The sequence below is a fragment of the Xenopus laevis genome, chromosome 5L, assembly GCF_017654675.1.
Source record: "Xenopus laevis strain J_2021 chromosome 5L, Xenopus_laevis_v10.1, whole genome shotgun sequence".
NCBI lineage: Eukaryota > Metazoa > Chordata > Amphibia > Anura > Pipidae > Xenopus > Xenopus laevis.
The window spans coordinates 6,001,275-6,023,540 of record NC_054379.1 but is presented as its reverse complement, the minus strand read 5'-3'; the positions used below and the strand labels follow the sequence as shown (position 1 = coordinate 6,023,540).

Sequence of the window (22,266 nt, the reverse complement as noted above, 5' to 3'; positions counted from 1 at the left end):
CCCCTGCAGCCGCAGGGTCTGCTTCCTCCATAGTAATGCTGTTGGGCCTAGTAGTGCTGAAGAAGAAAACCCAGGACTGTTTTGATCTCCAGTTTGCAATTTCAGCCATCTGGTTGCTAGGCTCCAAATTCCCCTAGCAACCATGCACTGATTTGAATAAGAGACTGGAATATGAACCGGAGAGGTCTGAATAGAAAGATGAGTAATAAAAAGTAACAATAACAATACATTTGTTTTTTAGATGGGGTCAGTGACCCCCCATTTGAAAGCAAGAAATCAGGAGAAAAAAAGGCAAATAATTAAAAAACTATAAAAAAAAGAGAAAATAAAGACCAGTTGAAAAGATGTTTATAATTAGCCATTCTATGATATACTAAAAGTTAACTTAAAGGTGTAGCATCTCTTTAAAGCAAAAGCAACAAATACAGATTTCTCCAAGTCTCCAGCTACCCAGTCCCACGTGATACCACAGCGACTGTAAGTCTGGTCATGTGACCCAGTGCCCGGTTCCTTCATGGTTCCCTGGCAGCTTCACCCATAAGCAAACAACAGATTCTGCCATTAGTACGTCAGCACGTTGGCCCGTCGCTGTTCGGCTCCTCCTACTCGTGTCATCCGCCTCCTGTGTGTGTTTGTGGTGGCGGGAGATTGCAGCATGGCTGTGCAGCCCAAAGAGAAGTTGTCTATGGACAGCGGGGCCGAGAATGGCTTCCTTCACTTCTACCAGTCCATGCCCGAGAAGCCCGACACCACCGTGCGAGTGTTTGATAGGAACGACTACTACACGGTGCACGGGGGAGACGCGCTGTTTGCGGCCAAGGAAGTTTTCAAGACCAATGGGGTGATCAAGTACTTGGGATCAGGTGCCTCTGCCTCATTATTGTCTGATAATATTCCTGATTATATCCCCTAATTATATCCCCTAATTATATCCCTAATTATATCCCTAAATTATATCTCTCATAATATCCCCTAATTATATCCCCTAATTATATCCCTAAATTATATCTCTCATAATATTCCCTAATTATATCCCCAAATTATATCCCTAAATTATATCTCTCATAATATTCCCTAATTATATCCCTCATTATATCCCCTCATTATATCCCTCATAATATTCCTGATTACATCCCTCTTAATATTCCTGATTATATCCCTCATAATATCCCTCATAATATTCCTCATTATATTCCTTATTATATCCCCTATTATATCCCCTATTATATCCCCTAATTATATCCCCTAATTATATCCCCTAATTATATCCCCTAATTATATCCCCTAATTATATCCCCTAATTAAATCCCCTAATTAAATCCCCTAATTAAATCCCCTAATTAAATCCCCTAATTAAATCCCCTAATTAAATCCCCTAATTATATCCCCTAATTATATCCCTCATAATATTCCTAATTATATCCCTCATAATATTCCTAATTATATCCCTCATAATATTCCTAATTATATCCCTCATAATATCCCCTCTGTTTCCTAAAGGGGTGGGGCCGGCCTGTGACAGGAATAGTGTGTGTCCAATCCCTGCTGAACTACAACTCCCAGAATGCTCCTGTCCAGAGCCCAAAGCTGCTGCTGCCTAGTTATAAAGCTCGAGTCTTTCTCAGCAACTTTGAGATATAAGGGGTTGTTCACCTTTAAATTAACTGTTAGTATGATGTAGAGAGGGATATTCTGAGAATTGTTTTTCATTTTTTATTATTTGTGGTTTTTGAGTTATTTATCTTTTTATTCAGCAGCTCTCCAGTTGGTAATTTCAGCCATCTGGTTGCTAGGGTCCAAATTCCCCTAGCAACCATGTATTGATTTGAATAAGAGACTGGAATATGAATAGGAGAGGCCTGAATAGAAAGATGAGGAATAAAAAGTAACAATAACAATACATGTGTAGCCTTACATTTGCCTTAGTATTTGTTGTTTAAATGGGGTCAGTGACCCCCATTTGAAAGCTGGAAAGAGTCAGAAGAATAAGGCAATAATAATTATAAAACTATAGAAAATAAATAATGAAGACCAATTGACAAGTTGCTTAGAATTCGCCATTCTATAACATACTGAAAGTCAGACCTTTTGGCTTTGTATCGTGATATTCCTATTGCTGATTTTGGTTCATCTTTAAATTAACTTTAAGTGTATTATAGAATGTCCAATTATAAGCAACTTTTCAATTAGTCTTCATTATTTATTTTTTTATAGTTTATTAATTATTTGCCTTCTAACTTTTTCAAAAATAGGGGTCACTGACCCCATCTAAAAAGCAATTGTAACTTTTTATTACTCCTCTTTCTATTCCGACCCTTTCCTATTTGTATTCCAGTCTCCAATCAATGCCTGGTTGCTAGGGAAACTTGGACTCTAGCAACCAGACGGCTGAGATTGCAAACTGGAGAGCCGCTGACAGGATACATTCCTCACTGAGAATTCACTATGGTGATATCTAATAACAGCCTTTACTAAAGAGACACAGGCAAGGCCCAAGGGATTTTGAGCTGTAAAATGTTTATCTTGCACTAAATCAAATATAAAAGATCTAATTATTATTCTTGTTCAGACCTTTTGGCTCTGTATCATGATACTCCTGTTGCAGAGTTTCTATATAATAAAAGGGTGGTGCATCTTTAATTTAACTCTTAGTATATTATAGAATGTCTAATTATAAGCAACTTTTCAGTTAGTCTTCATTGTTTTGTTTTGTCTTTTTATAGTTTCTTAATTATTTTCCTTCTTGTTCTGACTTTTTCCAGCTTTAAAAATGGGGGTCACTGACCCCATCTAAAAAGCAAATGCTCTGTAAGGCTACAAACATATTGTTATTGTTACTTTTTATTCCTTGTCTTTCTATTCAGGCCTCTCCTGTTCATATTCCAGTCTCTTATTTAAATCAGTGTATGGTTGCTAGGTTAATTCGGACCCTAGCAACCAGATGGCTGAATTTGCAAACTGGAGAGCTGCTGAATAAAAAGCTAAATAACTCCAAAGCCTATTCATATTCCAGTCTCTTATTCAAATCAATGAATGGTTGCTAGGGGAATTTGCATCCTAGCAACCAGACTGCTGAAACTGCAAACTGGAGAGCTGCTGAATAAAAAAAGAACTAACTCAAAAACCACAAATAGAAAATTAAAACCAATTACAAATTCTCAGTATATCACTCTCTACATCATACAAACTGTTAATTTAAAGGTGAACAACCCCTTTAATACATCGGGTTTGTCATACAAATCAAGCTGACAAGTAAACATGAAATTTTAACATGGAAATAGCAGAAGTTTCAGCAAATTTCAGAACTAAAAATGAGATAAAATACAAATAGGGAGCTGTTATTTTTTTTTTTGGTGCAAAATAAATTGCAGTATTTATAGGCTTTTTTTAACAATCTAATATATAATAATTAACAGACACCCTAATGTTTTGTTCAGACCCAGTTATATTATAATATGAGCAGCAGCTGCATTGCCTCGCTCATGCGTGACTGCAGGTGCCACAGGCTTCGGGTTTTGCATGTTAATGAAATCCTGTTTGTCGCATATAGAAAGGGACTAAAGAACAATAATCTTTACTGTACAAAATGCTAATTGTTCTTCTTCTCCATCAGGAAACAAGAAACTGGAGAGTGTGGTGCTGAGCAAAATGAACTTTGAGTCTGTAGTGAAGGATCTGCTGCTGGTTCGTCAGTATCGTGTAGAAGTTTATAAAAATAAATCTGGAGGCAAATACTCTAAGGAAAATGATTGGCAGTTGGCTTTTAAGGTAAAACTCCCATCACTCTACCCACTGCTGTCATGTTTGGAATCTGAAAAGGATCATGGAGAAGGTAGACAGCACCTGATATATACCCAATAAAGAACATGCATGAGACCTTTATTGGAGAAAATAGGCTGCAGCGACTTCCAATTAGCTTATTTACACCAAAAAATTTGTGTTTTAAAGTAATGGAAATATCATGGAATGTTGCTCTGCACTTGTAAACCTGATCTGTTTGCTTCAGAAACACTACTATAGTTTATATAAACAAGCTGCTGTGTAGCCATGGGGGCAGCCATTCAAGCACAGGATACACAGTAGATAACAGATAAGTACTACTATAGTTTATATAAACAAGCTGCTGTGTAGCCATGGGGGCAGCCATTCAAGCACAGGATACACAGTAGATAACAGATAAGTACTACTATAGTTTATATAAACAAGCTGCTGTGTAGCCATGGGGGCAGCCATTCAAGCACAGGATACACAGTGCATAACAGATAAGTACTACTATAGTTTATATAAACAAGCTGCTGTGTAGCCATGAGGGCAGCCATTCAAGCACAGGATACACAGTAGATAACAGATAAGTACTACTATAGTTTATATAAACAAGCTGCTGTGTAGCCATGAGGGCAGCCATTCAAGCACAGGATACACAGTAGATAACAGATAAGTACTACTATAGTTTATATAAACAAGCTGCTGTGTAGCCATGAGGGCAGCCATTCAAGCACAGGATACACAGTAGATAACAGATAAGTACTACTATAGTTTATATAAACAAGCTGCTGGGTAGCCATGGGGGCAGCCATTCAAGCACAGGATACACAGTAGATAACAGATAAGTACTACTATAGTTTATATAAACAAGCTGCTGTGTAGCCATGGGGGTAGCCATTCAAGCACAGGATACACAGTAGATAGCAGATAAGTACTACTATAGTTTATGTAAACAAGCTGCTGTGTAGCCATGGGGGCAGCCATTCAAGCACAGGCTACACAGTAGATAACAGATAAGTACTACTATAGTTTATATAAGCAAGCTGCTGTGTAGCCACGGGGGCAGCCATTTAAGCCCAGGATACACAGTAGATAACAGATAAGTACTACTATAGTTTATATAAACAAGCTGCTGTGTAGCCATGGGGGCAGCCATTCAAGCACAGGACACAGTAGATAACAGATAAGTACTACTATAGTTTATATAAAGAGCTGCTGTGTAGTAATGGGGGCAGCCATTCAAGCACAGGATACACAGTAGATAGCAGATAAGTACTACTATAGTTTATATAAAGGCAGAGTTAATGGGCTGAAATGTTGAATAAACCACTGTTTTTCTTTATGTGGCTCAAGTCCTGTGTTGTGCAGTTTAACTGTGCAATTGAGATATATATATATATATATATATATATTTATAATAAATATGAACAATGTCTCAATGTTTTTCACATTGGAATGCTCAGTATACCTTACAGTGAGAAACTCTCCCCCCCAGATATAAGTACTCTGAGCTGTAATTTACTGCTGCATTTAGTTACTTGTGCTGATTTGGCACTTGTGTGGTTGCTCCCAGGCATTTAGTGTTTCTTATACAGGTGCATGATTTTACATGACACTGAGCTTTCTGGGTAAAACTACTCAACCCCCATTTGAAAAATACACTGAGCTGGCCTGAAGGCAAATATCATACTTTTCAGTTGAAAATATATTTTGTACAATATTCTTAGTATAGAATGTGTAAGGCTGTAATTCCTAACTGCTTGTTCTCTTTCACAGGCCTCGCCAGGTAATCTCACACAGTTTGAGGAGATTCTATTCGGCAACAATGACATGTCTACGGCCGTTGGAGTGGTCGGTATCAAACTGGTCAGCTCTGAAGGCCAGAGGTTGGTCGGGGTCGGTTACGTGGACTCTACACTGAGGAAGCTGGGAGTATGTGAATTTCCAGATAATGATCAGTTCTCTAATCTGGAAGCTTTGCTGGTTCAGATTGGGCCAAAGGAATGTGTAATGCCTGGAGGAGAAACTGCTGGAGACATGGGAAAACTGAGGCAGGTAAGAGATTGTGCCTGTTGAAAAGTATTTCAAATACTCTAGTTCTAAGCACTGATCAGCAAATAAGTATGAAAAGAGAAGGCAGGTCAAACAAGGTCTTTCTAAATGCCCCACATCACACTTCTGCCTCTATTTCCACTGTTCATTTCTATATTTTTGTATTAAACCTGTTATCCAGAATGCTCGGGACCTGGGGGTTTCCGGAAAACAGATTGTTCTGTAATTTGGATCTTCATACCTTAAGTCTACTAGAAAATCATATAAACATGAAATAAACCCAATAGACTGGTTTTGCCTCCAATAAGGATTAATTATATCTTAGTTGGGATCAAGTACAAGCGACTGTTTTATTATTACACAGAAAAAGGAAATCCGTTTTACAAATTTGAATTATTTGGATAAAATGGAGTCTATGGGAGACGGCCTTTGCGTAATTTGGAACTTTATAGATAATGGGTTTCTGGATAAAGGATCCCATACCTGTATAGGCCAGGACACATCTAAATCTAAGAAAAGAAATGAATACGTCTGAATTGCTGGTGTGTTTGTATAGTAGAGTATTGGAAAATAGTTGCTGAAGTTATACAAGAAATTCATTCTGTGCCATTATGTTATTACATCATTTCTGCAAAGCCCTTTATTCAGCTTCTTTTATTCCTTGTAGGCAGTTTGGTGCAATTTGTTTTCAATATAAACATACAGTGTGCACGTTATACATTACTACAAACTGTCACTAATACACATCAGATTATTACGCACGGCAATGAGCATCGAGCAGCTGAGATTGTTGTGGTGCTTTGTGGGAAAAAGTAAATTAGTGCAAAGGTTTGTGGGACAGTAAAACACATTATGAGTCGTTTAAAAAAACACCTGGCTGCCATAGCGATTTTTGCACCACATTGGAATTTTTTTTAAAAAAGCTGCATAAAAAAATTCTACAAGTTATATAGCTAGGGTTGCCACCTTTACTGGCATGGCCACTAAAAATGATGGTTGATCCCAATGTTAAAGATAAATATATAGGAAGGTCAGTGATCCCAATGTTATTAATAGGGAAAAAAGATAAATATATAGGAAGGTCAGTGATCCCAATGTTATTAATAGGGAATAAAGATAAATATATAGGAAGGTCAGTGATCCCAATGTTATTAATAGGGAATAAAGATAAATATATAGGAAGGTCAGTGATCCCAATGTTATTAATAGGGAATAAAGATAAATATATAGGAAGGTCAGTGATCCCAATGTTATTAATAGGGAATAAAGATAAATATATAGGAAGGTCAGTGATCCCAATGTTATTAATAAGGAATAAAGATAAATATATAGGAAGGTCAGTGATCCCAATGTTATTAATAGGGAATAAAGATAAATATATAGGAAGGCCAGTGATCCCAATGTTATTAATAGGGAATAAAGATAAATATATAGGAAGGTCAGTGATCCCAATGTTATTAATAGGGAATAAAGATAAATATATAGGAAGGTCAGTGATCCCAATGTTATTAATAGGGAAAAAAGATAAATATATAGGAAGGTCAGTGATCCCAATGTTATTAATAGGGAATAAAGATAAATATATAGGAAGGTCAGTGATCCCAATGTTATTAATAGGGAAAAAAGATAAATATATAGGAAGGTCAGTGATCCCAATGTTATTAATAGGGAAAAAAGATAAATATATAGGAAGGCCGGTATTTTTTTTTCCAGAAAAGGTGGCAACCCTAGATATAGCCCTAATATTCCCTGTGAGGTTCCTTGGCGATGCTTTGGAAAGCAGAGATTTGCCACAGTAACCTATACAGTTGTTAATACTTAATATTCCAAGGATGTAAGTAGCATTTTTTTTCTTCAGAGTCACAGCATTTCTATATTCCATTATATATTATCTTTCCACAGATTGTCAAGAGAGGTGGGATTCTGATAACAGACAGAAAAAGGGCAGAATTCAGCACAAAAGACAGTGTACAAGATCTTAATCGCCTGCTTAAAGCAAAGAAAGGAGAGCAGGTGACCAGCGCTGCATTACCAGAGATGGAGAAACAGGTATGCGCTACAGATTTCTCATTAAAGCCCTCCGGGGGCAGTATTGCTCTCTGTTACATACACAAGTATCCGACCTGTTATCCAGAATGCTCGGGACCTGTGGTTTTCGTATAACGGATCTTCCCATAATTTGTATCTTTATACCTTAAGTCTACTAGAAAATCATGTAAACATTAAATAAACCCAATAGGCTGGTTTTGCCTCCAATAAGGATTAATTATATCTTAGTTGGGATCAAGTACAAGCGACTGTTTTATTATTACACAGAAAAAGGAAATCGGTTTTAAAAGTTTGGATTATTTGGATAAAATGGAGCCTTTTGGAGACAGCCATTCTGTAATTTGGAGCTTTCTGGATAACAGATCCCACACCTATTTCCCTAGTCACTCACCAAGACTGTTTCTTTATTAGTCATTATAATTATTATTATTCATTGTAGGTTGCAATGTCAGCCTTGGCGGCCGTTATGAAATATCTGGAGCTGTTATCTGACGAGTCTAACTTTGGGCAGTTTGTGATGACCAACTTTGACCTGAGCCAGTACATGAAGCTAGACAACGCGGCCGTGGGGGCTCTCAATCTGTTCCCTGTAAGTGTCACATCCATCATTCATCATTCAATTATTTCGTATAATTTCAGGTCTGTGTGTGGGAGTATTGATTCTCTTTTAATGCAAATCAAGTCCTTTTTGAAAAGGGGCAATTACTGGCAGTAAAGTTATTTCCAGTACAATGCTCTCTGGGGGGCGGTGGGTGTCTCATGTTTCTGTTAGTACAGACATTATTAAAGGAAAGAATTTGGGTAAGGCTCCCTTCATGCTGGGGCAAGGCTCTCTGTTCTTGTTACTGCACGTCGTCGTTGTGTTCAGCCTATCAAAGAGATTTATCAGCACCAATAAAAACATGTTGTGGTTCAGCTAGAAAACGTAAGATATTTACTTTACAGGACTACACCTATTATATATGGAAAATTATACACCAACAAAAATATATATATATAAATACACACACACACACACACACACACACACACACACACACACACCCCCCCCCCCCCATCTGTGCTTGTTGGTATTAGGCAGGGGTCCCCAACCTTTTTTACACGTGAGCCACATTCAGATGAAGCTTGAAGAAAGTCATGGGGGTGCCATATAAGGGCTGTGATTGGCTAATTGTTAGCCCTAATATATACTGGCAGCTTACAGGAGGTTTTTATACAACCAAAACTTGGGAGCAACATCCAAGAGGTTGGTGAGAAACAAGTTACTCATGAGCCATCACTTGGGGATCAATGGTATGAGGTTAACACTGGGACTCGTGTTATATTTATTACCTCATATTATTAAATATGTTGTTAATACAAAATTAATTCTAAATTATTATACATGTCTCTTTCTGATGTCAGAGAGTGGCAAATATAACCTGCTCATTGCTGCTCTACATTCAAAAGCAGTTTAAAAAAAAAATAAAGAATTAGCCAGCAGCCCTCTTGCTTTAGCGACTCTAATTAAGATCAGTAGTACTACTATAGCTCTACAGAAACAATTGTCCTGTCTTTTGTTTAGGGATGCACCAAATCCACTATTTTGGATTCTGCCGAATCCTTTGTGAAAGTTTCCGATCCGAATCCTAATTTGCATATGCAAGGAAGGGGAAAACATTTTTTACTTCCTTGTTTTTTGACAAAAAGTCACGCAATTTCCCTCCCTGCCCCTAATTTGCATCAAGGGCATCAGCAACTCATCAACCCATCCCATAGGTAGTGTGGATATTGCCGTCTGATGTAAGTAAGTTATTTTCAGGTACAAGTATGGGATCCGTTATCCAGAAAGCTCATAATTACGGAAAGGCCGTCTCCCATAGACTTCATTTTATCCAAATAATCCAAATTTTTAAAAACAATTTCCTTTTTCTGTGTAATAATAAAACAGTAGCTTGTACTTGATCCCAACTAAGATATAATTAATCCTTATTGGAAGCAAAACCAGCCTATTGGGTTTATGTAATGTTTACATGATGGTTTATTTAATGATTTTCTAGTAGACTTAAGGTATGAAGATCCAAGGTACGGAAAGACCCGTTATCTGGAAAACTCCAGGTCCCAAGCATTCTGGATAACCGGTCCCATACATGTAGCAGTGTGTGGGTCCAGGGTGGTAAAATCTGCCATGGCCAGCATCTGGGCAACATGGTAAGAAATAGAGAAATTTCTGCATATCACCACCTTAACACGGCATTTCAGATTTCTCTGTTAGGGTCAGGGCACATACTCAGATTCGGGGAGATTAGTCGCTTGGCAACAAATGTCCTCCTCTTCGGGGAGACTAATCTTCCCAAACTGCCTCCCTCTGGCTAGAATGTAAATCGCTGGCGGGAATGGCACTCGGAGCGCTTCGTTAAAACTTCAGGCAACTTCGGAAAATGAAGCGCTCCGAGTGCCATCCCGCCGGCAATTTACATTCTAGCCAGAGGGAGGCAGTTTGGGAAGATTAGTCGCCCCTAAAGAAGAGCAGACTTGTCGCCGTGCTGTTATTTTCCAAGCAGTTAATTCAAGTTTTAATTCCGACTATTTTGTGACACAATCTGCGTACTAGTCTGGCAAGATGCCGTCAGTGCTTAAAGCAATATATAACCTACTCGTCTTCTGTTTAAGGGATCTGCGGAAGATACCAGCGGCACTCAGTCATTGGCAGGACTTTTAAATAAGTGCAAAACTCCTCAAGGGCAAAGACTTGTCAATCAGTGGATTAAGCAGCCTCTCATGGACAAGAACAGAGTCGAGGAAAGGTATTTTTCACTATACTACATTCAAATAATAAATACAAGTCATGGGGTGCTATGGTTTGTGGCCTAATAAAGAAGTGTGATTGTTTATTATTTTATTTAAAGGTAAGTTTTATTGTTTTAAACATATAAAACACACAAAACATAACATCTGGTATGCATTACATGAAGTCAGACATAAAATACCTATAGAGTGGTGTAACACTAAAAGTCATGCAGTGGGGTTAATTGGGCACACCTAGTAGTAATTTGTGTGTACTAATCGTTAGGCCACCATTTGCTATAGGCTGGGTCGGAAAGTAGCTTACTTGTCTTATGTAAGGGTACACCTAGGCTCCCCTACTTCAGGAATCGAATCGTTATCAAACCATGTCCCTTAGACCTTGTCAAATTTGGCGTGTCAGCCTCTAATTTCATATGTGAGTTTGAAAAGTGGGGCAGTATTGTTAACCAATTGCTTCCATGCTCTGAGGGAGGGTGGAGAATTACCCATCCAGTGCATTGCCACGGTTTTCTTTGCGTAGAATAATAGGATGCATGACCTAAACCTGGCGTGTTTGGCAGGGATTATACAGTAGCCTCCATGACCCCAAGGAGGCAGATAATTGGTGTTATTACTCGTGGGAAATCTTAGTTAAGGTAAGTTATTACTTGGGACCAGAAGGTAAAAATTTGTGGACATTCCCACATCAAATGGAAAAAGTTGGCTGCTGGTTCCTTACACCTAGGGCAAGAGTCATTAGGGATTCACCCCATTTGTCGGATGGGAGTTACATAGAGATGGTGTATTGCCTTATATTGTATTAGCCAATCTTTAAAAGATGAGACAGGAATAAGCATTGTCTGTTGCCTCGTCCCAGTCGTCTTGTTTACTAGACCACCATTCCTGTGCTGCTTGGAAGGGGTTGGGACCTGTCAGAAGCAGGTTTGGGTACAGTCTGAATACCATCTTAGAGGGATTGTGGTCATGGAGGGGGTTCTTCTATTATAATTGAGGTGAGTTGTGGGGTGAGAGTGGTAAATTGAGAGCGGAAGACATGTCTAAGTTGCAAATATTTAAAAAATGGAATATGATCTGATTTGGTATTTTTGCTGGAGTATGCCATACGTGGAAAAGGTGATGGGTTATTATTAAATTGTATTTTTAGAACTCCAACATATTGTGCAGCGCTGTAATTTGCCTCTGTGCCTTATGGTGTGAATCGACCAATATGTCTGGGGACACTTTACAGCCAGTTTTATTGAACTAGTGGTTCCCAAACTGTCGGTTTGTACCAAAAAGAGAGGAACTGCCAAGAAGAGTTAAGGTCGCAGTCTATAAAAAGGCCTTTGAGAAAGCCTTCACAGGCGAAACGCACGTCAGCCATTTGCTCCACTGCGAGTTATTTTTGATTGAATTGGTGGGGGTGACGGTACTTTAGAGGCTGGTGGAATGGTGGTAAAAACGTTTTCTATCTAACAGAGGTAACGTCGGACAGACCCTAGGTAATGTGATCACTCCAATACAGACTTACCTTGCAGGTAACCGTTTCCAGTTATTGGTGTTGCATCTATACAAGTGACAGGGAATTGGCCAATCTACTTTAGGTGCAATCCCTATAATCGTGACGCCAGATCGTGATACATCAAATTTTTTTAAGTGTTTTTAAATTTATTAATTTCCTCTTGTTTTTAAAGGACCAATTAAATGTAATGTTTTAATGGGTAATTTATTTTGACATACGGTACTAGTGGAATGTGAACTGCTTAATGTATAATCAGCACTTTATGCACCCTTGCACTTTAATATTTTATAATCATCAATTGACTCCCATGGGACACAATTATGACAATGAGTTTTGGTTTTCACATAATGAATTGATTTACGGATTGAAGTGATCATGTATTAATCACATTTATCATGAATTTTCTATTTTTTTCACCATTTTCCAACTATATATACAATCTATTCCACAACCATTATAATATAGACTGTGCGACCTTTTTAACTCTTCTTGGCAGTTCCTTTCTTTTTGGTACAAACTGTTTATTTTAAGAGTTCTCAGCACGTCTATAGTTAATTAATGGACTTACTAATAGTGGTGGCAGGTGGTTAGAAGGTGCGGAAAAACAAACAAATCACAATAAATATGGTTCCCAAACTGTCGCCTAGGGGTTCCAGAGTAATTTTGTGAGGCACAGAATGACGGTAATTTTATATGAAGTTTGGAGTAAATGTTTATTTTGTTTCATACTTACTCCTGTCAGCCTACCTTGAACTTTATGGTAAGATCAAGGTTTAACACTTTTTTTTTGTCTGCCCCAGATATTCATGGAACTATGATTAACATTTCAAAGTTTATTAAATTGTTATGAATTGGATGACTGACCAAATATTAGACTCCGACCAAAAAAGGGAAGTCTCAGAACGACTGTTTTTGCCTTTGCTTTAATACCATCAATTGCAGTGTCCAAATAAAAATTCTTCTGCTCTGAATTTGGGGCAGTTTCTTAGGCTAGGGCCACACGGGGCCGAAATCAACCCACTGAAATACTCAGGCTGAATTTCCTTGCCAAAAACCACCGTGTGTGTTTGTGCCTGAGCCAACTCGGTGGTTCTGGATGTGAAAAGAAGGAGGCTACTGTCCTCGAGAGGCTGAAACTGCCTCAGATTCCGAGCAGAAGAATTTTTATTTGGACACTGTAATTGATGGTATTGAAGGAAGTTTCAGCAGGCTGATTTTGGGCCCACGTGTGGCCCTACCCACTGAAGTTCTAAACCTCCTTCTACCCCAGATTATTTTAGTCCCTCATTTCAGTCCCTCGTTCAAATCAATACACAGTTGCTAGGGTAATTTGGGCCCTAGCAACCATATAGCTCAAATTGCAAACTTGAGAGCTGCTGAATAAAAAGCTAAATAATAAAAAATGAAAACCAATTGCAAATTTTCTCAGAATATCTTTCTCTACATCACACTAACAGTTAATTTAAAAGTGAACAACCCCATTAGAATTAGTTTTTCATAATTCAGGATCACAAAGGTACAGGCTTATTTTACAAAACATTATCCTTATCGCAATGCAGCAATCAATAATTTGGAAAAGTGGTGCGTGAGCAATTACTTAAACAGTATTTTAATGAACCAAGCTCATAATGTCTTCATTATGATTGGTTCCTGATTTATTTCAGTGCATGTCGTGCCCCTAGAGGACTGATGTGTTGCCTAAACCCGTCTATCCTTGCATTTCTAACAACAAAATATAAAGGGCAAAGTCTAGGGACGTTACAACTTTATTGCTGTAAATCTTATTTAATTTCTAACAGGGGTTGGACCTTGGTTTGCTTTCATATCCAAATATGTCTTCGTCTGTGAGTGTATTCATTGTTTTTTAATCCTCATATAATAACTGCCATTGGTTGCCAAGGTTAATAATATCACCCTCACCAGTCTGTGAAGTCCATAGCCATCCACTGCTGGTTAAGAGGTCCCAGAGGGGGGATCTTATAAACCTTTGATTCTGAAGGTTTATAGACTAATTAACATTCACTTCCAGTGTCACCACTACACACCAGTGTAAAACACTGTCACACCCCAGTGCAATTCTGAAACAGGACTTCTTCCCATTGCCCCAGTAAGTGTGACGGTCTCCTAACTGCCAGTTTTACTGTCATGTACTCAAGCCATACAATACACAACATATTTCATATTTTTTCACCGTTGTGTAATGGGATTGGTTGCTCTGATGGGAAATCATTGGCTGTTTCAATTTCACTTACAAAAGGGGTTGTTCACCTTTAAATGAACTCTTAATATGATGTAGAGACCGTTTGCATTTGGTTTTCATTATTTGTGGTTTTTGAGTTATTTAGGTTTGTATTCAGCTGTTCTCCAGTTTGCAATTTCAGTAATCTGGTTGCTAGGGTCTAAATTCCCTAGCAACCATATATTGATGCGAATAAGAGACTGTAATATGAATAGGAGAGGCCTGAATAGAAAGATAAGTAATAGAAAGTAGCAATAACAATACATTTGTAGCCTTGAGGTGACCAGATCTGCTTATTAAATAGGTTGATGGATGATATGCTGATCATCTGATAGGCTGATCTGATTATGGACCCTAGGGCCCAAAGATTGGATCACAGCATAAGGAATAGAGGCACTTGGTGTGAGGACCTCATCAACGAACTGACATGATCCTTCATCCGACAGGATTTTTAAACCTGTCCTTTGACACATGGCCAATTTTCAACCAGATATCGGTCAGGGGAGCCCGTTGGAGGGCCCCATACACTGGCCAAGAAGCCGTCTGTCGGTAGAGTTTATTGGTCTGTGTATGGCCACCTTTACAGAGGTTTTTTTTTCTTTTAGATGCGGTAAGTGACCCCCCACTTTAAAGCTGGAAAGTGTCAGGAGAAGAAGGCAAATAATTCAAAAGCTATAAAAAATGAATTAGCCATTCTATATTCTATAAAAGGAGAACCAAACCCTTTCAAACCAGAGGCTACTAAACAGAACAAGGTTTAGACCAATGACACACAGTCAGATTCGGCGTCTCCCGGCGACTAATCTCCCTGTACTGCCTTCCCGCCAGCTATAATCGAAATCGACGGCGGGATGGCACTCAAAGCCTTCTGTTTTCCGAAGTTGCCTCACAACTTTAGAAAACGAAGAGCTCTGAGTGCCACCCCGCCGGCGATTTTCATTCTAGCTGGCGGAAAGGCAGTTCGGGGAGATAAGTCGCTCGAAGAAGAGATTTGTCGCTGGGTGACTAAATCTCCCCGAATCTGACCGTGTGTCTCTGCTCTAAGGGTGCAGGACGAAACTTACTTTTCCTATCTGTACTAATTAGTCTTTTCCTTCTCATGTATTTAAGGGAACAATAGGGTGGGAATAGGGACATCAGTTAGTTTGTGTCTATGGCCAAGAGACTCGTTGCTGATGATGTAATAATGTCAATAAATGCTGCAAATGTGGGTTTTTTTCCCCAGAAAAGATCTTGTATTAAACTGCATGAAGGAGGGGTGGGGATAACAGTACTAGAGGGAGCAGAGAACTCTTATTTGTTCAGTGGCATTTTTTAAATAAATATAGTTCCTGAGGCGCAGGGTGTGGCGTATATAGATATAGATATAGATATAGATATTTCCATGCACATGAGGTTAAACAAGCAATATGCAGACTGCACGATGTAACTGAACTACAGCTCCCAGCATCCTCTGCCCAAGGAGAAGACGCAAGTTGCCTTAACCCTGACTTGCACAAATACAGATTGAGTCAAACATTGAAAAGGTTAGGGACCACTGTGTTAAAGGGAAAGTCATCCATAAAATATAGCTTTTTTTTTTTTTTCATTGGAAATTATTTGTTTTCCTGTTTTGATTTAAACTGCAATATTTTTGCAGCCTTTGCCAGTGTATTTATTCAACAGAGTGGAAGATAAAGTCGTGTTTATGTACCGATCAAATACTTTCATATGATTTTTGATACGTGGATGGCATGATCCTGACTTACAGTATACCCATGAACTATGGGAAGGCCGTCTCCCATTATCCAGATAATCCACTTTTTTTTTTTCTTCCTTTTTCTGTGTAATAATAAAACAGTCGCTTGTATTTGATCTCAACTAAGATATAATTAATCTTTATTGGAGGCAAAACCAGCTTATTGGCTTTATTTTTATTTAATGTTTATATGATTTTCTAGTAGAATTAAGGTATGAAGATCCAAATTAGGGAAAGATACGTTATCTGGAAAACCCCAGCTCCTGAGCATTCAGGTTCTATGCCTGTATTGACTCAGCTAACAGTTTCAGTCTTGATTAAGACTTCATTGTTCTCATCCAGAAGAAGTATTACTGTAGCTCCAACTCTTTGTGACAAGGAATGTTATGGGCATAATATAATATAAAATATAAAAAATATAAAATGCTGTTTGTTATAGAAACCTTGGTTTTGAGGCAGCCAACATTCCAAACAACAGACCCACCCTGTGGTCATCAATAGGTGCTATTCTACTTTTACAGGATCTGTTATCCAGAAACCCATTATCCAGAAAGCTCTGAATTACGGGAAAGCCATCTCCAATAGACTCCATTTTATCCAAATAATGCAAATTTTTAAAAGCAATTTCCTTTTTCTGTGTAATAATAAAACAGTCGCTTGTACTTGATCCCAACTAAGATATAATTAATCCTTATTGGAGACAAAACCAGCCTATTGGGTTTATTTAATGTTTATATGATTTTCTAGTAGACTTAAGGCATGAAGATCCAAATTATGGAAAGATCTGTTATCGGGAATATCCCACGTCCAGAGCATTCTGATTAATGGGTGCCATACCTGTATTTAGTTTTACATACAATTTGTATGCAGTGCACTGACACTCCGGAATGGCTCCTTTATAATTGCCTGTATTGTACAATGTGTGTACTCCATGTAAAAGTCAATGGAAATAGTTTAAATTAAAATTTGCAGAGCATTTATTTAGGCTGCTGCTTTTTTATTGCATTTTTACACTGGGCTTTATAAATACACAGATTTTACACTGACATGCCTTTGAATGCTCGGTGTATTTGAGCAATGTTTTTCTTTCGTCCCCTTAAAGGGGTGGTTCACCTTTAAGTTAACGTTTAGTATGTTATAGAATGGCTAATCCCCCCCCCCCAAAAGACAAATGTTCTGTAAGGCTACACATGTATTATTGTTACTTTTTATTACTCCTCTTTCTATTCAGGCCTCTCCTATTCATATTCCAGTCTCTTATTCAAATCAATGCATGGTTGCTAGGGGAATTTGGACCCTAGCAACCAGATGGCTGAAATTACAAACTGAAGAGCTGCTGAATAAAAAGCTAAATAAGTCAAAAACCACAAAGAATAAAAAATGAAAACCAATTGCAAATTGTCTCAGAATATCCCTCTCTACATCCTACTAACAGTTAATTTAAAGGTGAACAGGCCCTTTAAGCTTCTAACCAAATAACACACCTTTCTTTGCTGTAACTACAGGTATAGGACATGTTATCCAGAATGCACAGGACCTGGGGGTTTTCTGGTTAACGTATCTTTCTGTAATTTGGATCTTCATACTTTAAAGGCGTGGTTCACCTCGAATTTAACGTTAAGTGTGTTATAGAACTGCCAATTCTAAGCAACTTTTCAATTGGTCTTCATGATTTCTTTTTTTTTTTATATATAGTTTCTGAATTATTTGTCTTCTGACTCTTTCCAGCTTTCAAATGGGGGGGTCACTGACCCCATCTATGAAACAAATGCTCTGTAAGGCTACAAATGTATTGTTATTGTTACTTTTTATTCCTCATCTTTCTATTCAGTAAATTTTTAGTCCAGTGTAAACCGTAAGTATCATGGCTTGGGTTTGTGGGTGAGCGTGAGCTCTGCAGGTAAGCAGCTTTGTTTGTGTGTGTGCATTGCTGTGCCGGGTTTATTCAGGATTCCCTGCAGCAAGTTTCAAAGTGTCGTTACTGGAGACCAGTTTCAACAGGTTTCTGGTTTCACAATTTTCCATTTAAAGACGTGGGTGCGGCAGTTTCACTGCACTTCGACTGCTCCACAATAAACGCTTGTCCTATCAAAGTGTTACAAACGTTATATATTCTATTATAAAGAGCCAACAAACTCCTCTCCTGTTCCCCCGTACGGCACTTGTATATATGAGCTTAGCTTTCATTCATATATATATATATATATATATCTCTATCACTATCACTGCTATAGAGAGGGAGGATAGTAAATGATTTACCTATTGACACTCATTTCTTTTACTGCTTTGAAACTCTCTGAGCCAAACTGGATTCAAATGTCATTTGGAAAGTGAATGGGTCTATTTCATATAGGGAAGTGTTTTAATATGTGTCAGTCTGATAGGGATGTATCCGTTTATCAAGATGTTTGAATAAAGGAAAATTATTTTACTTAAAATGTGAGAATTTTGAGAAGGACTCCGGAGTGGGCCGCCATGATGTGTACAGTCTGACAGGGATGCACCTAATCAAAGATTCAGCCTTTTTCAGCAGAATTCGGCCAAATCCTTGTGCCTAACCGAACCAAATCCTAATTTGTATATGTAAATAAGGGGTGGGAAGGGAAATCACATGACTTCATCACAAAACAAAAGTAAAAAAAATAATTCTTTTCAGATTTTTCCTTTCCTGCCCCTAATTTGCGTATGCGGAAGAATCTTTCACAAAGGAGTCAGGGATTCGGCCAAATCCCAAACAGTGTTTAATACAGGTATGGAAACCCATTATCCAGAAATCTCTGAATTATGGAAAGGCCGTCTCCCATAACTCCATTTTAGTCATCAAAATCAAAAAAAACTTTAAACTGATTTCCCTTTTCTGTGTAATAATAAAACACACTTGTACTTGATCCCAACTAAGATATAATTAATCTTTATTGGAGGCAAAACCAGCCTATTATTGGGTTTATTTAATGTTGGTTGTCATTTTTTATTATTTGTGGTTTTTGTTATTTAGCTTTTTATTCAGTGGCTCTCCAGTTTTTAATTTCAACAGTCTGGTTGCCAAGGTCCAAATTCCCCTAGCAACAATGCACTGATTTGAATAAGAGACTAGAATATGAATAGGAGAGGCCTGAATAGAAAGATGAGGAATAAAAAGTAACAACAATACATTTGTAGCCTTACAGAACATTTTGGTTTTTTTATATGGGGTCAGTGACCCCAATTTGAAAGCTGTAAAACCAGAAACTACAAAAAATGAAATAATGAAGATCAATAGAAACGTTGCTTAGAATAGGCCATTCTATAACATACTAAAAGTTAACTTAAAGGGATACTGTCATGGGAAAAAACATGAATTCTTTTGCTCTTTTGAGAAATTCAATTCTCAAAAGAGCAAACAGATTATTTTATATTCAATTTTGAAATCTGACATGGGGCTAGACATTTTGTCAATTTCCCAGCTGCCCCTGGTCATGTGACTTGTGCCTGCACTTTAGGAGAGAAATGCTTTCTGGCAGGCTGCTGTTTTTCCTTCTCAATGTAACTGAATGTGTCTCAGTGAGACATGGGTTTTTACTATTGAGTGTTGGTCTTAGATCTACCAGGCAGCTGTTATCTTGTGTTAGGGATCTGGTTACCTTCCCATTGTTCTTTTGTTTGGCTGCTGGGGGGGAAAGGGGAGGGGATGATATCACTCCAACTTGCAGTACAGCAGTAAAGAGTGATCGAAGTTTATCAGAGCACAAGTCACATGACTTGGGGCAGCTGGGAAATTGACAAAATGTCTAGCCCCATGTCAGAGTTCAAAATTGAATATAAAAAACTTTGTTTGCTCTTTTGAGAAATGGATTTCAGTGCAGAATTCTGCTGGAGCAGCACTATTAACTGATTCATTTTGAAAAAAAAATGTTTTTCCCATGACAGTATCCCTTTAAGTATGAACTAGGGATGCACCGAATCCACTATTTTGGATTCGGCCGAACCCCCGAATCCTTTGTGAAAGAATCGGCTGAATACCGAACCGCAAATTTGTTTTGTGACAAATTTGTGACCATTTCCCTCCCCACCCCTAATTTGCATATGCAAATTAGGATTCGGTTTGGCTTGGCAGAATCCTGGCCTAATCCCGAACCGAATCCTGGATTCGGTGCATCCCTACTATGAACCATCCCATTAAAAAGAAAAAAAAGAAATAATGGAAGATATAATAGGGAAACATAACAATGGCTGCAAGAATGAGAAAGATTAAAGGACAAGCAAAGCTAATGAATAGGGATAGCTTGTGAAATTGTGATTTGAATGTGTAGCCGCTCACTGCACTGGATCAGTCTCTTCCCTGGTCAATGCGAGTCTCATCCCTCTATTGGGGCTCACGTCATGTGCAACAGAACCAAGATGGCGGCCGTGATATTGCTTGAAATCACCCAACGCTTGTGCTGTCATACTACTTCTTTATGGGAATATCAATATGGCTGCTCACTAGAGGACATTGTGGGTTCCTTGTGGGAATAATTAGGTGACTTTCATTCTCCTTTAAAGGCAAAGTAACATGAGGGATAATGAGGTTACAAATGATATAAGAGGGGACGGAGGAAATCCAAAGTAGAGGAAGGACGAACAAAGTGAAAGAAATAGGAAAGAGAGAACATACTGTAAATGTATAAAACGAGAGAGAAAATTTGTCGCTTTTGCTCGTTTTTTTCTTAATTCTATGACCACAGTATTTTATGGCCTCTAATACTATTTTACTGTGGTGTCTGCCTCAGTTTTTTTTTTTTATCCTCCCAAAACTGCCATTTTCCCTGTATACTTGCAAGACATGAATCCGTTGCCTGACAGTTTGAGCACATGATTATTTTTTACCATAAATAAAGCAGGACAATCTCATGACAGCCAGACGGTGCTTATTAGAAGTTTAATTAGAGGTGTTTATTGTCTGATATTAATTAGGAACTGTTTGTGCCTGGTATCACGTTAACCCTTCGCATTCTTACTCTTTTAGCAGATCTAATGATATTTCTCAATAACCAGATGGAAACACTTGTGCTGAGCATACTTTTTGCCTATTGTTTTAGAAAAAAATCTGCTTTTTTTTTTAGTTTTTTTTTATACTTCGAAGGGTTTCTAATTTAAGAAAAAAACTTGATTCAACGTGTTTGAGGTTAACAACCCGAAAACTTGAATTGATTGCGTTTTTGATGAAAAAAAAGTCTAATTCTAATTGATTGAGTTTTCGGGCAAAAAAGGGTTGGGGTATAATACATCTCCAAAAATTTGAGTATTTAAAAAAAAATGTGTGTGTCTATCTATCTATCGCCTCTCTATCTATCGCCTCTCTATCTATCGCCTCTCTCTCTCTCTCTCTCTCCCTATAATTTTTTTTTTTTTCAACCTGAAAAATTTATTTTGGACCAAAAAAATACCCTTGAAAACTTGAATTTAATAAACCTGCCCCATAAACTACATTTTTGATCACTCGTCTATTAGATTACTCTTACACAGATAATCCCCTTGTATTATGGACTCCTGCTACCAAAACAGTCGCAACAGAGGGTGAAGGGAAGGTTTTTACACTGCTGATAGTCACAAATCTTTAAAGGGGTTGTTCACCTTTACGTTAACTTTTAGTATGTTATAGAATGGCCAATTCTAAGCAACTTTTTAAATGGTCTTCATAATTTTTTTTTTTATAGTTTAACTATTTGCCTTCTTCTGTCTCTCTGTAAGGCTACAAATGTATTGTTGTTATTACTTGTTATTACTCCTCTTTCTATTCAGCCCATCTCCTATACATAGAATGTGCAGTGCAAAGCTTTTACATGTAAGTGAACAGCGCCACCTAGTGGCATAATGTTATAGAATTTATTTGCAGGGTTAATACAGTGGGTCACAGTCATGGCGACTTTGCCAAATGAGCCGATCTGATGGTGTAGGGCCACCTTAAAGGGGTTGATCACCTTTGAGTTAACTGCTAGTATGATGTAGAGCACGGATCCCCAAACTTTTGTACCCGTAAACAACATTCAGAAGTAAAAGGAGTTGGGAGCAGCACAAGCATGAACAATTTTCCCAAACTTGCCTCCAAGCTCTGAATTCAAAAATAAGCCCCTGCTTTGAGACCACTGGGAGCAACATCCAAGGGGTTGGAGAGCA

The 22,266-nt window shown here is 38.1% G+C and overlaps 1 protein-coding gene across 1 annotated transcript in view; it reads left to right on the top strand.

Moving 5' to 3' along the window:
- The first annotated feature begins 570 nt into the window (after positions 1 to 570).
- msh2.L (mutS homolog 2 L homeolog) overlaps positions 571 to 22,266 on the top strand; it is a 70,819-nt gene continuing 49,123 nt past the window's right edge. The window contains exons 1-6 of the mRNA XM_018262532.2: positions 571 to 863; positions 3,614 to 3,768; positions 5,542 to 5,820; positions 7,720 to 7,866; positions 8,306 to 8,455; positions 10,519 to 10,652. Coding sequence (XP_018118021.1) covers positions 656 to 863; positions 3,614 to 3,768; positions 5,542 to 5,820; positions 7,720 to 7,866; positions 8,306 to 8,455; positions 10,519 to 10,652 — 1,073 coding nt within the window. The 5' untranslated portion in view covers positions 571 to 655. The remainder of the gene's footprint in view (positions 864 to 3,613; positions 3,769 to 5,541; positions 5,821 to 7,719; positions 7,867 to 8,305; positions 8,456 to 10,518; positions 10,653 to 22,266) is intronic.